Source organism: Oryctolagus cuniculus, chromosome 17, assembly GCF_051225735.1.
Source record: "Oryctolagus cuniculus isolate XC-2025 breed Fujian yellow rabbit chromosome 17, ASM5122573v1, whole genome shotgun sequence".
NCBI classification, from domain to species: Eukaryota; Metazoa; Chordata; class Mammalia; order Lagomorpha; family Leporidae; genus Oryctolagus; species Oryctolagus cuniculus.
Window position 1 is genome coordinate 36,995,325 of NC_142883.1, and position 16,379 is coordinate 37,011,703.

The window sequence follows — 16,379 nt, forward strand, 5'->3', positions numbered from 1 at the left end:
TTGGGTGCTTAGCTGTTCTCCCCTCTCCTGATTCTCCTGAGGTTATATAACAGCTGTTTTCAGTCTGGTGATCTGGAACTTTATTTGGGGCCTGGATAAGGGTCTTAGATGAAACAGTAACATTCGTTAACAATGAATTGTTGTTAATGACAAGGCCTTTGGAAAAGATCAAAGGAATACCGTAGATTTTGGAATGCTCAACTATGTGGCTGTTTGAACTATTGGGTACCTGTGGTTTGTAAAAAAATAAACCCCAACACTGTGAATGGGCTGATGTTAATCTGATTTGGCTGTTTGATGTCTTTATATATTTTTATTTCTGAGTGATGTGTCTGATTATTGCATGGGGGCGTTGCGGGGGAGAAGCATTTTAACTAAAAGATCTACATGGCACCTCAGTTTAAGTGATTTTGATCTCAATTTTTTGTATTTTAGGTTTTATTGTTAATATTGACACATATTATAAAGGAACTTCACCTGAGTTGTACTAATTTTTTTCCCTAACATTAGCTTTGTTGTTATTTTTGGTTCTGAAAGTAGAAATTGTTGTCTTATACTATTCTTGAAAGATGTATCAATTTCAGGATCTCTTTCTAATTGCCTTTTCTAGTGTTGGATTTTTTTTATCACTATTCCCACAATCTGTTAACAGGTTAACATAAGGTTTATTGAACTTGAAAAAAAATTATTTATTTTAAAGAGTTGCAGAAAGGGAGAGAGAGGTGGAGAGAAATGAGGTGGCCTTGTTGGCTGGCAGTGTTTTTTTATGTTGTTTTTTTGTTTGTTTTTTAAAGATTAATTAGAAAGTTATACACAAAGAGAGGGAGAGGCAGAGAGAGAGAGAGAGAGAAAGAGAGGTCTTCCATACACTGGTTCAGTCCCCAGGTGGCTGCAATGACCAGGACTGATCCAGGCTGAAGCCAGGAGCTTCATCTGGCTCTCTCACGTGGGTGGCAGGGACCCAAACACTTGGGCCATCTTCTGATGCTTTTCCTGAGCCACAGCAGGAAGCTGGATTGGAAGTGGAGCAGCCGGGACTCAAGCCAGTGCTCACGCTGGCATCACAGACAGTGGCTTAACCCACTGTGCCACAACATTGGCCCTAAAATGTCACTTCTTATTATAAATGGACTATGTTAATGTACTGATGAAATAATTTACAATTAGCATATGTATATTTTATGCAAATAGAGTTCTAAAGTATGCTTATTTTTTAAATCAGTTTGATTTCCAAATATATATTCCTTGCAGTATCAAATTGAAAATTTCAGGTTGTGCAGATTCCAAGTAAGATACATTTAAATGTGACTAAACATGTTTTCTTAATTTTAGGGTGAAAAGGTAAACTACGAAAAGTTTAGAAATTGGCTGCTTCTAAACAAAGATGCTTTTACCTTCTCACGTTGGCTGCTGTCTGGAGGTGTATATGTCACCCTCACTGATGACAGTGATACTCCCACTTTCTACCAAACTCTGGCAGGAGTCACGCATTGTAAGTAATGGCATTGCATTGTTTTCTGCTAATCTTTTAATATAATTACCTGGGAGTAATATGGGGGACATGCTTATCAATTTTTGTCAGTATTTTTTTCTTCCAGGGTATAATGAAATGAGATCCTGGAATATGGGAAACGTAGCCCTCCTGCAAATTGTCCCTACCCTACCTAGATTGGTTTCCTAGGGCTGCTGTAACAGATGACCACAATTCATAACCTAAAACAGGAGAGACTTAGTGCTTCAAAGCATGAGCCGTGGAATGAAAGCGTTAACAGGGTTGTGTTGCCTCCTGCCTCAGCCCTTTCAGCTTTTGCTAACCCCAAGCATTCCTTGGCAGGGGCAGCATAACTTCATTTTCTCCTTCCATATTCACATGGCCTTTCTAGTGTGTCTCAATCTTACCTTCAACTTCTTACCTCATCAGATGATGTGCCCAAGCGAGATCACATGTGATGTCCCAGGTGATGATGAATTTTGGGTAGACAGGATTCAGACTTGAGTGTCATCTTTTATAGAGCTGCTTTCTGGTAGTTACAGAAACTGCCTGTACTCTGCTTTTGTGTATGCTGCCTCTTGACCTTAAAATGCCTCTCTGCTTCTCGTAAATCCTGGATGTCCTTGAAGATTTAGATCACATATGCCCTTTTTCCTTCTTCATGAGAACTTTTCTTGCCTTCCTGTTAGAGATCATCTGTCTTCCCTCTGAACTCTCATAACATCTTTATGCCCTTCTTCAATTAACTAAACACTTTCGTACTTCTGTTTTGATTATTTGTAGCATTCTGTTTTTTAAATGTGTCTTCTCTCAGGTATTACTATTTTTTTTTATTATTTTTTTTTATTTTTGACAGGCAGAGTGGACAGTGAGAGAGAGAGACAGAGAGAGAAAGGTCTTCCTTTGCCGTTGGTTCACCCTCCAATGGCCGCCGCTGCAGCCGGCGCACCGCGCTGATCCGATGGCAGGAGCCAGGAGCCAGGTGCTTCTCCTGGTCTCCCATGGGGTGCAGGGCCCAAGCACCTGGGCCATCCTCCACTGCACTCCCTGGCCACAGCAGAGGGCTGGCCTGGAAGAGGGGCAACCGGGACAGAATCCGGCGCCCCGACCGGGACTAGAACCCAGTGTGCCGGTGCCGCAAGGTGGAGGATTAGCCTATTGAGCCACGGCGCCGGCCCCAGGTATTACTATTCTTTACGTCTCCCCCTTTGCCAGGCCTAAGTGAGAAAGAGTTAACTGAGCAGAGGACCTTGGGTGTCAGATAATATTTGTGTCTGTTGCTTTGACTTTTTAACTTGGCTGCTAATTACACATTAGCTACTTTCTCCCATTTTCAATCTATAAGAGTACTTCAAAAAGTTCTTGGAGTGGCTAGCATTTTTTCAAATATTTTTTTATTTTTTGACAAGCAGAGTGGACAGTGAGAGAGAGAAAGGTCTTCCTTTTGCTGTTGGTTCACCCTGCAATGGGCGCTGCAGCTGGCGCACCGCGCTGATCCGAAGCCAGGAGCCAGGTGCTTCTCCTGGTCTCCCATGCGGGTGCAGGGCCCAAGGACTTGGGCCATCCTCCACTGCCTTCCTGGGCCATAGAAGAGAGCTGGACTGGAAAAGGAGCAACCCGGACTAGAACCTGGCGCCCATATGGGATGCTGGCGCCGCAGGTGGAGGATTAACTAAGTGAGCCACGGTGCCGGCCCCCAACTCTGCTGTTAAGCTTGTTTTATGCAAAATTTTGAAATCCAAGTATAGTTTATCATAATACACTTTTCATGAAGTTTTAGAAGGCCCTCCATATGCCGGTTCTGAAGTGGAGTATCTGAAACTCAAATGGGTACTGCAATATGGGATGCTATGGGATGGTGGTATCACAAGCAATGACTTCATCTGTTGTGCTACAATGCTGGCCTCAGTACTTCTTATTTTAAAAATACTATTTCTTTACTTACTTGAAAAGCAGAGACATCATACCCATCCTCTGGTTTACTCCCTAGGTGCCTGCAATAGCCTGACGGGCCATGCCCAGTCCAGGAACTGGAACCTCAGTAGTATATACATTGGTGTACATGAGCAGTAAGCTGGAACTGAAGAAGATCCAAACTTGAACCCACTTAGATTGGTGATTGTGGGTGACCCAAGTGGCATCTGAACTGCTGCAGCACACCCCCACCCCTTAAAATCCTTCTTTGTCATGAAAGCCCAGCTCACCTGCTGCCTCTGCTGGCATGCTTGCTCCACAGTATTTCAGTTCAAGCAATTAACTTACTTTATGCCTTACCCTACAGGCGGTTGGCAATGACTGTTTGTCCATAGAAGTTCTGTGTCTTTTGAGTATAAGGCAGTTTTTCTTAGCATAGTGGACTAAATGCATGATATTGGATTGAACAGTTTTCAGCCACTAGTCCTGATTTTTAAATATTGAATATCTTTGAGGGGGGTAGTTATTTTTAAATTATGACTGAAGCTATACTATAGAGAAAGGACCAAGATAAATCATCATGTTTGAATGATGTTTGGGGCCCATGCCTTGGCGTAGTGGGTAAAACCACCGCTTGCAGTGCTGGCATCCCGTATGGGTGCCAGTTAAAGTCCCGGCTGCTCCACTTCTGATCCAGCTCTCTGCTATGACGTGGGAGAGCAGTAGAGGATGGCCCAGGTGCATGGACCCTTGCATCTGCATGGGAGACTGGGAGGAAGCTCCTGGGTTCTGATCTGCCCAGCTTCGGCCACTGTAGCTAGCTGGGGAGTGAACCAGCAGATGGAAGACATCTCTTTCTCTACCTCTCCTCCTCTTTCTGTGTAACTCTGACTTTCAAATAAATAAATAAATCTTTAAAAAAATAATGTTTAACAACTTCATAGTATATGAATGTTCAGACTTAACTATATTTTTAGGTGGGAAATGAGTTATGTTTCAAAATTTAAGGAAGTGCTGCAGGCTGCAAGATTAGATGTTTTAAGATTTTCTAGAACTTTTGGTTAGCTAAATGATGTTGATACCAGACAGTTGGAGATTGTTTTTGGGCCACCCCAGTCTCAGGAGGCTTTGGAGAGATATCAGTTCAGGGCAGCCAAGTGAAAACAAGAGGGCTTTATTAAGGAAAGTGGCAAAGAGAAGGCTGCTGCACACACAGAGCACGCCTAGTATGTTTCTTTATGGGCCTGGCAAATATGTGTTAGTATTTTAGTGGAATATTGACACTGTTTCTGGGAAAAGGGCAACAGCTTCTAGGAATTAGGGATCCACCTGTTTTTTCTCCTTACTTTTGTCTCCCACATGGGTGGCAGGGGCCCAATCACTTGGACCATCACTAGGAGCATGAGAAGGGAGATGGATGGGAAGTGGAACAGCTAGGCTTGAACCAGCACTCTGATATGGTATGCCCTCATCTCAGGGGGTCTTACCATGAAAGAATTATAGCAAAGTCAGAATTATTGCTAATTTCCTTATAGAAATTTTGTCATGGGAAGGTTTACATTCTGATGACTCTTTATATTACTTATAAATTCTCACTCTGCTTCTGGCTGAACAAATCAAAACTGATCTTTATAGGCTCTTCTACTCAAATAATATTTGTTACCTTGTACTTTTCAAATAATGTCCGAATGTGGAAACTCCTGATAAAAATATGGAATGCCATTAACTGATTTTTAGATAGGCAAAATGTTTATTGTAAAGCATCACTAACTCTACTTAAATTTTTGTAATGAGCCAAGGTATCCAGGAAACAAAAAGGAATTACAATTTTTCACTAGTAAATAACATTTGTGTTTGAGTACAGATATCTTTAATGACTTTTTCACACACAATTATAGAATAAAATTTGAAGTCACAGTAAGTTGAACACCCTGCCATATTTAATCATATTTTTTCTTTTTTATGTAAATCACAAATGAAACTGGGGAGCTATTTGTATTCACCATGGAGTTAGAATAATTAACTGATTTACATGTGATTGTAGGTTTTGTCATGGCAAATTGTTCAGAACTGCGCAACCCAAGCTGTTTTTACCTTATCCTTTTATTTAAATTGATACTGAATTAAAACTTTAGCCCAAAGTTTAAGTTACTATGATTTAGTAAATGTTAGCCAATATTTTTATAAGGACTGTTAAATTTTTCTATTGTAACTTGCTATTTCAATATCAAAGATTTCATTAAAAATAAAATCTGTCACATATAGACAGGGTTCTTATTAATAGATTGATCTTTAAAGCCATTTGTGGGGTGGGTGTTTGGCACAGGGTTTAAGATGCTGCTTGGGATGCTCACATCCCATATCAAAGTGCCTGTGTTTGGTCTGGCTTCCCTTCTGTTTCTAGTTTCCTGCTGATGTGCCCCATTAGAGGCGGAAAGTGACTGCTCCAGTACGTGGGAACTTCCAGACATGTAGGAGACCCAGACTGAGTTTGGACTCCTGGCTTTGGCAGATGACATATCTTTCTTTTTCTCTCACACACAACACTCTCACTCTTGCTCTTTCTCTGCCTTTCAAGTAAAAAAAAAAAAAAAAGAAGCAATGTTTATTAGAATTATCCATATAGAAGTGATGTTTCTGATGATGCTGAACATCTTGTTGATGGTATTTAGAATCAGCCTGTATAGAGAGCAAAATGTTCTTTATGATTATAAATTTGAAATCAGTTAGTATATTACCTCATTTTGTTTTTGATATTTGAGAGATCATTTTTCTTTCAAAAGCCATATCATTTTGTTTTTTTATTGTAATACCCTGTTCTTGTTCATTTTGTTAATAGTTGTTTAGCACACATAGTGTTGGAGTTTCAAAAGATAGACTATAAATTCAAAATATAAGTATCTTTAACCAACTTTTCAGTTTTAAACCTGTACAAGGGTACTTTAAAGTTTGTGGGAAATAGTATTAGAAGATAAGTTTATTTGTGAAGAATTTTGGAATTATACATAAGTTTTTTTTAATATTTTTATTATTTATTTAAAAGAGTTACAGAGAGAGTTAGAGACAGAGAAAGAGGTCTTCCATCCAATGGTTCACTCCCCAGATGGCCTCAACGGCCAGAGCTGCACCAATCCGAAGCCAGGAGCCAGGAGCTTCTTCTGGGTCTCCCACACAGGTGCAGGGGCCCAAGGAATTAGGCCATCCTCTACTGCTATCCCAGGCCATAGCAGAGAGCTGGATCAGACGAGGAGCGGCCGGGACTAGAACCAGCGCCCATATGGGATGCCTGTGCATCAGGCCAGGGCTTTAACCTGCTGCACCACAGCACCGGCCCCCATGCATAAGTTTTTAATAATATTAATTTTCTGTGAACTTTTCAAAAGCTTCTGTGTATTTGGATTTTGGAAGTTCTTTGTACCAAAATAAAATTAAATTTTAATTTCATTTTCCATGGGCTCTTTGAGGTACGTTGTGCATTCCATCCTCTGCTCTAGCACATACAGAGGCCAGTCAAGTCTTTTTGAGTCTTCTGTACTCATGCCAGCCCCTGAAATACCTACACTGGGACTGAATTGCCTAGTGGTTCTAAGTTAAACTGCTGTCATGAACATCCTTTTTTTAGTCATTGGAAGGTAAATTTCTTTCCTATGTTTCGCCTTCTATTGTGCATCTTTGTTATAAATCCCTCCGTGTGTTATCCTTTTCCTTATTTTTAAACTAACGCATTAACACGCCTTTTTTTCTTTGTGTTTTGTTATTGTCTATTGTGCCCTCATAGGGTTTTTTTTTTTTTTTTTAAAGATTTATTTATTTGAAAGGCAGAGTTACAGAGAGAGAGAGAGAGAGAGGAGAGAGAGAGAGAAAGGTCTTCCACCTGCTGGTTTACTCCCCAGATGGCTGCAATAGCTGGAGCTGTGCTGATCCAAAGTCAGGAGCCAGGAGCCTCCTCTGGGTCTCCCATGTGGGTACAGGAGCCCAAGGACTTGGGCCATCTTCCACTACTTTCCCAAGCCATAACAGAGAGCCGGATTGGAAGTAGAGCAGCCAGGACTGCCAGTACTGCAGATGGGCTTTAACCCACTGTGCCACAGCACCACCCCGCTCAGAGTTTTATAAATCCTCTTTTTTCTCTACTTACAATATCCTTCTTCTGTCACACTCCTTTTCCTTTTTTGGTCAACCTTTAGATGTTCTTTGTGTGCCTTTTTAAATATCAAGACTTCCAGAGTCTGCTAACATATGTGTTCCCAGAAATCCCCAGTTGGTTCCTTTATTGTACCTTCCACACTAGTTTAAAATGGCTAATTTTTTACTTCTCCTGAACTCTAAGCAAAGTTAACATGTTCCTAGTCCTATCTGTAGTTTTATAATGTTAGGCACATAATTTCCTGTTTTTACTGACTGCAGATACATATATGTTTTGTTGACATATTGATTCTGTATATTGTATGGCCTTTTTTTTTTTTTTTTTTTGACAGGCAGTGTGGACAGTGAGAGAGAGACAGGGAGAAAGGTCTTCCTTTGCCGTTGGTTCACCCTCCAATGCCCACCACGGCCGGCACACCGTGCTGATCCAAAGGCAGGAGCCAGGTGCTTCTCCTGGTCTCTCATGCAGGTGCAGGGCCCAAGGACTTGGGCCATCCTCCACTGCACTCCCGGGCCACAGCAGAGAGCTGGCCTGGAAGAGGGGCAACTGGGACAGAATCTGGCGCCCCGACCAGGACTAGAACCTGGTGTGCTGGCGCCGCAGGCGGAGGATTAGCCTATTGAGCCACGGCGCCGGCCAGTATTGCATGGTTTTTGATTATGGCTTTGTGCTTTTCTTCCAAAAATACTTTGCCTGGGGGCTGGTTGCAACTTATAACACACAAATCCAGCATTTATTGCAGGAGGCACTGTGCTCTCTTCATCATCTCATTTAATCATTGTGTTGTCTCTGTAGTTCATTTTATATCCATTCTAAAAAATGAGAACTCCAAAGTTATGAGAATAAAGAAACTATCGAAATCAAATGGCTATTAGGGGGTGACAAAACAGGGATGTTTGAATGCCAAAGTGTGGGTGTGTTATCATTTAGTACTTGCTTGGAGATAATTTATTGACACATATGATTTTATTCTTTAATTTTTTTCTTAATATTTTTATTATGTCATTTGAGAGGCAGGTAGAAAGAGATAGACATACAGAGAGCTCCCATCTGCTGGTTTGCCCCACCAAGTGCCTGTAGTGTCTGGGGTTGAGTAGGCCGAAGCCAGAAGTTTATGATCCTCCCAGGATCAGCATTAGCACAAAGATAGAGTCAGGAGCCAGAGGTGGGTATCATACCCTGCACTCCTCTATGGTCCCTGACATCTTAGCTGATGTCTTAACCACTAGGCCAAATGCCCACTCCTGTTCTTCAATCTTTTATGAAAATAGGGGTTGTCAAGTGGTCGTTGTGGTTGTGGTCAGCCATTTTAGACCCATGTCAGACTGTCTTGCAGATTGTTCTAGCTAATTTCCTTTTTCCCCTGGGGTACTTACAAATATTTGTTTCTCTTCCAATAACTAATTTTATTTGGCCCAGGCAAGACTGTTGAATGATTGCCCATTTACCAACAGTGGAACGGGTAATAGAAGGCTTAGAATTTTTTTAAAGATCTGCTGTTGAGTCCAGCACCGCGGCTCAATAGGCTAATTCTCCGCCTGCGGCGCTGGCACCCTGGGTTCTTCTAGTCCTGGTCGGGGCGCCCGATTCTGTCCCGGTTGCCCCTCTTCCAGGCCAGCTCTGTGCTATGGCCCGGGAGTGCAGTGGAAGATGGCCCGAGTCCTTGGGCCCTGCACCTGCATGGGAGACCAGGAGAAGCACCTGGCTCTTGGCTTCGGATCAGCGCGGTGTGCCGGCCACAACGGCCATTGGAGGGTGAACCAACGGCAAAGGAAGACCTTTCTCCCTGTCTCTCTCTCACTGTCCACTCTGCCTGTCAAAAAAATAAAAAAAAGATCTGCTGTTGATAGTTATTTTCCTTAATGTTGATTATAGTCTTCTATAGAATTGTTATATTTGGAAGAAAATAGATGTGCCTGTCTTTCTTATGAATTTGTTTTCAAATAAATTGTGAAAGGGTTTGTGGAGTTTCTCCTCAGTGTGCCGTAAGAACAAATAAGTGTGATAACTCAGTGATTTCTTTGGATAGTAGAATCTGGATTTTGAAGTAATAAATGTCATATTTTGGGTGGATTTGAGAGGCATGTAATTCACTTGATTATTCTCTTTTCATATCTATAGGAAGAAATTTATATTGTCCCTGTCTGTTTTAGCATTTATCTCAAGAAAGAATGTGTATATTGCTGTGTTCCCTTGTCACATTTTAGTTTGCAGTATGAAAGTTTTCTTTCAATAGGGAAAAAGTACTTCGGTGATTCTTAGACTATAAACCGTCTAGTAAATCTGCATTTCTCCCTTCATTATCCTCTTATCTATTACTGGTGAGGTAAGGCTTACCGCCATTTTAAGTCCGTCTCAGGTCATTGCTTCTGAGGGCAGGTTGCTGTCTGAAAACATTTAAACGACCTGTGTTACCGTGTGACAATGCTTGGATGTCGTGCCAGGCTCTTTTTGATCAGGATCCATTTCTGATGCTAAGGAAATATTTCTGCAAACTGGAACCTTTGGTGAGGTGAAACTTTTGCTTGGCCCAAAGCACAGGCCAGGAACTGTTTAGAATGTTGGGAGTATGATATGCCATTTTTGTGACCCAGAAAAAATTATACATATAGGTGGGTGATGAAATCATTCTTATTTAGCCGGTAGGATATAAGCTTTGATACTGATATACAGATAGCAGCTGGAAAGAGTAACTGCTGAAATTACCTCCTCCAACTTAAGTGAAATATGATTAGTTGAATTCTCTCTTCACAGTAATTCTGTTGCTAGTTCATGTGTGATGTTTGGTAATGATAATACGGTGAACCTTGGTAAAGTGTACAGTTTAGCATACATTTCGCAAATGCTTGAATAATAAATAAAGAAATCACATAAGCTTTAAAGTCAGCACTAAACTGTAGTTTTAATTAGTGACCACAGCCAATCTGTTGTTTTTCCCTTCCTAAAAATTTTAGTTTATCTTTCCATATTTCTACTTTGACAAAGAAATTGTAATTTTTAAGGTGATTGATAAATATAGTTTTCAAAGTTAGAAAAAAAATCACAGTTGATGAATTTTTCTGTATTCTTATTTGCTGTTTTATGTGGCTAGAATTAACCCGAAGTACTTAGTGAATATACATTATTTGTTTTTTACCTTGAAAATATAGAAAAAGGAGATTGGTTTCTGCCCTGAAAGCTGTTGTCTTCTTTTTGTTTCAGAGTCAGGTGTTTTATGTGGCAGTCTACTTCTAAGAGAGTATAGAGCTTGAGAAAACTAATGCCTCTGAGGAGGAATGGAAGAGGTTTTCTTTCTTTTCCTTTTTTTTTTTTTTTTTAAATGTCATTAACAGTAGATAGACATGTTTTTTAGGAATAGGGAACAGTATTGCTATTTCAACATACATATCAGACTTCTGTGGTAGTTTCCTTTGGCTAAAAGTTTATAAAACATTTTCCTCTTAAATAAATTCTGTTATCTGGGATTTTCAAGTAGATATTTCTGTTATCTGAACTGAAAGCAGAGGCTGACGTTGTGGTGCAGCAGGTTATGTCACTGCCTGCGGTGGGTGCTAACATCCAATGTGAGTGCTAATTCAAATCCTACCTATTCCACTTCCCATCCACCTTGCTGCTAATGTACTTAGGAAGGCAGCAGAGGATGGCCCAAGTGCTTGGGCCCTGCCATCTACATGGAAGACTTAGGCTCCTAACTTTGGCCTGGCACAGCCCTGGCCATTGTGGCCATTTAGGAAGTGAACCAGTGGATGAGACATCTCTGTCCTCTTTCTCTGTAACTCTGGCGTTCAAATAAATAAATCTTAAAAAACAAAAGCAAAAAACCTGAAAGCAACATTTGTAAGTAGAAGTTTTGTTTATTTTAAAGATTAGTTTATATTTCAAAGTATTTGGGCTTTTGCAAATTGTAACTCATCCGGAGTTTAGGGTGTACTGTATTAGTTATTTGGCTAGAAAAGAAAAGTGGATGGTACATTGTATATTCTGGTATAAAAATTTTGTCTTTATTGTATCATAGTCTTTCTGGATAATCTTGTGGCAAAATTTAAATGTGAAGTTGGCCTATTGACATTGTGGTGCAGCAGGTAAAACGGCTACCTATAACACTAGCATCCCATATAAGGGATGGTTCGAGTCCCGGGTGCTCCACTTTTCATCAACCTCCCTGCTAATGTACCTGGCAGCCAGTGATGTCCCAAGTGCTTGGGTCCCTGCCTCCCACCTGGGAAACCCAGGTTCCTGTCTTCAGCCTGGCCTAACCTGGCCATTGCAGCCATTTGGAAAGTGAGCCAGTGAGTCGAAGATAGCTCTCTGTCTCTCTCCATCTTTCTCTGATGTTCTGCCTTTTAAATTAATCATTTATTAGTTAGATTAAAAAAAAATACAAGAGTCAGTATTGTGGTATAGCAAGTAAAGCCACCACTTGCAGTGCCAGCATCCCATAAGGGTGTTAGGTCATATCCTAGCTGTTCCACTTCTGGTCCAGCTCCCTGTTAATGGTCTGGGAAAAGCATCAGAAGATGGCCCAAGTGTGTGGGCCCCTGCCTCCACATGTGTGACCTGGAAGATACTCCTGTCTCCTGGCTTTGGCCTGGGACAGTCCTAGCTATTGTAGCCATCTGGGGAGTGAACCGGCGGATGGAAGATCTCTCTCTCTCTCTCTCTCTCTGTAACTCTGCCTTTCAAATAAATAAATAAATCTTTAAAATAAAATGGAATAAAACTTTTTTATTGACAGGCAGAGTTAGACAGAGAGAGAGAGAGACCGAGAGAAAGGTCTTCCTTCCGTTGGTTCACCCCCCAAATGGCCACTACGGCTGGCGCACTGTGCCAATCCGAAACCAGGAGCCAGGTGCTTCCTCCTGGTCTCCCGTGTGGGTGCAGGGCCCAAGGGCTTGGGCCATCCTCCACTGCCTTCCCGGGCCACAGCAGAGAGCTGGACTGGAAGAGGAGCACCCGGGACAGAATCCGGTGCCCCAACCAGGACTCGAACCCGGTGTGCTGGCACCGCAGGCGGAGGATTAGCTAGTGAGCCATGGCGCCGGCTTGGAATAAAACTTCTGATGTGAAAGTACGATACAGTATGGAGTGGCTCTGTAGCACAGTGGGTAAAGCCTGTGGTGCTGGCATCCCATATGGGCATCAGTTCAAGTCCTGGCTGCTCCATTTCTTGTCTAGCTCCCTCTTAATGCTCCTGGAATAGCAGCGGAAGATGGCCCAAGTGCGTGGGTGCTTGGGCCCCTGCATCCAAGTGGGAGACCTAGAAGAAGCTCCTGGCTGCTAGCTTCAGCCTGGCCCAGCCCTGGCTATTAAGGCCTTCTGGGGAGTGAACCAGTGGATGGAAGATCTCTCTCTCTTTCTCTCTGTAACTCTGCCTTTCAAATACATAGATAAATCTAAAAAAAAAAAAAAAAAAAAAAAGAATTATATGGTTACAAGCTACATCGCAGTTACAACGATCTCTTGTGACATAACAAACATTTGTGTGATTGTTTTAAAAATGAAAATAGTATAAGTCTATAAGCTTTATTATTCATGATTTGCCTTTTAATTGTAGTATATTAGTCTTATAAAATACTTTTGATACCAGTTTACCAAGTAATTTTGGTTTTCTCTGATCACAGATCCGGTTGTAATAGCGTTTATCTTTATAAGTTTTTTATCTTCATTTGGTTTTGTTTATTTATTTGAAAGGCAGAATGACAGAGAGAGGGAGAGACACAGAAGTCTGAGAGATCTTCTGTCTACCATTTCACTCCCCTAATGGCAGCAATGGCCAGGGCATGGCCAGGCCAAACCCAGGAGACCCATACTCCATCCTGGTCTTCCAAGTGGTGGCAGGGGTCCTAGTACTCAGGCCAGCATTCGCTGTTTTCCCGGTGCAAGGAACTAGATAGGAAGCAGGAGCTGGGACTCAAATTGACAGTCTACTAAGGGGTGCTGGTGTCAAAAGTAGAGCTTAATCCACTGACCCGTAGTGCTGGTGTTGTGATTTGGTTGAAATGATTGAAACTTTATCAGTATTCAGTACAGTATTTGAAGTTTTGATATCTAGGAAGATTTGTTTTCCAGTGTTTATTTTATTTAACTTTATATTCAGTACAGATGGGGGTTCTTGGGAAATTAAGTAATTTTACAGGTCACTTGCACAGCATAATTTGTGTATCGATGGCAGTTCTCTTCCAGGGGGTAATTTCATCTTCTTTGGGATGTTATTTAGTATCTGGAGACGATTTCTGGTTGTCACACTTTGGAGCCTGTTACTGGCGTCTAATGGTTAGAGGCTAGGATGTTGTTATACCTCCTACAGTGAAGGCACTGAACAGCCTTCTGCAAAAAAAAGAATTATCAGATCCAAAACATTAGTAGTGTCACGGTTGAAAAACCTTGGCCTCTGATAGGGAGAAAAGATGTTTGGCTTAGTGATTTCAGTAAGTGCTAATAAAATAACACATGCTGATTCTCTTGTCCTCCAAGGTTAAAGTGACAGAAGCCTAAAAAAGATTGTAAAGGTTGCTTTCCATGTTTTAACTTCTTAATATATTTACCTCACAACCATGTAATTTCTTGTTTGTAAATGTTATTAAGTAAATTAGTTCCTTGTAACTGTCAAAAATATGGGAATACACTATTTCTCTTGGAATCCTTCTGCATAGGCTTTGTGGAGCCTTAGAGAACTGATCTAGGGATAGTCCAATCAAGAACTTTCCAAGAGAGCTTTTTTTTTTCTTTTTTTAGTAAAGAAGAAACTAGGTAGAATCAGTGTATTTTCCCAAGTGCATGTTGTCAAGATTTTTTTTGTCTTTTGGAAGATTTATTTATTTGAAATTAGAGTGAGAAGAGCTGGAAGGAGAAATAGATCCTCTGTTTACTGGTTCACTGCCCAAATGGCTGCAGCAGCTAGGGCTGGGCCAGACTGAAGCCAGGAACTCCATCAAGATCTCCCGTGTGGGTGGCGGGGACCCAAGAACTTGAGCCATCATCTGCTGCTTCCCAGGTGCACTAGCAGGGAACTGAGTCAGAAGCAGAGCATCTTGAACTCAGCCCGTCCCACCCTGTCAAGAACTGTTTTGTTTTTAGCCGTGGCAGGTATAGTTCTTCGCATGGGCTTTTCCTTTTACTTCAGAATAAATTAGAATGGTGGTTTTCTGAAAATCTCATTTCTGCCCTTTACTGATGTATGATAATGTGTACAAAAATGTGTGCTTTCAGTGCAGTGTCTTCCCCCCACCCCATTTTTATATTTTGCTTTCAAGAGAATTGCCTCCTAGGTCCTTAAAGTAACAATCTCTTTTAGGTTTCAGACATAATGAGTGTCAGAATAGGGTAGGGTCAGGTAGCAAGGAAAGAGAAAAACATCAGCTTTAGTTCCTGGGCTTGCTTAAAGGTCAAACAGGGGCCGGTGCTATGGCAAAGCAGGTTAATCCTCTGCCTTTCACTCTGGCATCCCATCTGGGTGACAGTTCAAGTCCCGGCTGCTCCATTTCGGATTCAGCTCCCTACTAATGCACCTAGAAAAACAGCAGAAGACGACCCAAGTGCTTGGGCCCCTTCACCCACATGAGAGACTCAGAGGAAGCTCCTGGATCCTGGCTTCGGATTGGCCCAGCTACAGCCATTGCAGCCATTTGGGGAGTGAACCAGCAAATGAAAGACACATCTCTCTCTCTCTCTCTCTCCCCCTCTCTCTCTAACTCTGCCTCCCAAATAAATCTTTAAATTTTTTTTTCCTTTATAAAAGAAAGGCCAAGCAAAAGGAAAATAATTTCTCAAAAATTTTATGTTAGATGGTGGAATGTGTTTTCATTTTTCCACAACTTTTTTTTTTAAAACATTTTATTTATTTGTTTGACAGAGTTACAGACAGAGAGAGGTAGAGACAGAGAGAGAGGTCTTCCATCCGCTGATTCACTCCCCAGATAGCCACAATGGCCGAAGCTGAGCCAGTCCAAAGTCAGGAGCCTAGAGTTTCTTCCGAGTCTCCCATGCAGGTGCAGGGGCCCCAAGGACTTGGGCCATCTTCTACTGCTCTCCTAGGCCATAGCTGAGAGCTGGATCTTAAGAGGAGAAGCCGGGACATTAACTGGAGCCCATATAGATTCCAGAGCCTTAGATGGAATCTTAGCTCACTAAGATACACATATTGATATTGATATATCTTAGTTATCCTGCTGATCATGAAAAATTTTCCCCAAGATTTTTCTTAATAAGACCATTAGGGAATAAAGTGAGATTGGATGCTTTGAAGGCACTATAAATTTAGCATTGTTCTTGTCTTCTGGGGTAACTTGAATGTTATCAGAGGCTAGGGTTCATGTCTAATACTAATCTTTATCTTTTATCATAATATTTATATGTGTGTGTGTGTATATATATATAGCGTGCACACGTGTGTCTGTGTGTGTGTGTAAAAATAGGGATTCTAGAGCAAGTATTTGGCCTAGTGTTAAGGCACCAGCCTGTATCTGAATGCATTTTTTTTTTGATGATTTATTTGCTTATTAGAAAGGCAGAGTTACAGAGAGGCAGAGGCAGTGAAAGAGAGAGAGAGAGAGAGAAGTGTTCCATCTGTAGATTCACTCCCCAAATGACTGGAATGGCCATAACTGGACTGATTCGAAGTCAGGAGCCAGGAGCTTCTTCTGAATCTTCCACATGGGTGCAGGGACCCACAGACTTTGGCCATCTTCCTCTGCTTTCCCAGGCCTAGCAGAGAGCCAGATCAGAAGTGGAACAGAGACCAGCGCTGTGGCATAGAGGGTAAAACCACAGCCTGCAGTGCTGGCATCACATATGGGTACCAGTTCATGTCCTAGCTGTGCCACTTTG

At 41.7% G+C, this 16,379-nt stretch overlaps 1 protein-coding gene across 11 annotated transcripts in view; it reads left to right on the forward strand.

Annotated features, from left to right (window-relative positions):
• USP32 (ubiquitin specific peptidase 32) overlaps positions 1 to 16,379 on the forward strand; it is a 213,024-nt gene that overhangs the window by 94,903 nt on the left and 101,742 nt on the right. For all 11 annotated transcript variants that reach the window (XM_089317328.1, XM_089317329.1, XM_070061012.2 and 8 more), the window contains one exon: positions 1,333 to 1,492. In XM_089317328.1, coding sequence (XP_089173454.1) covers positions 1,333 to 1,492 — 160 coding nt within the window. The remainder of the gene's footprint in view (positions 1 to 1,332; positions 1,493 to 16,379) is intronic.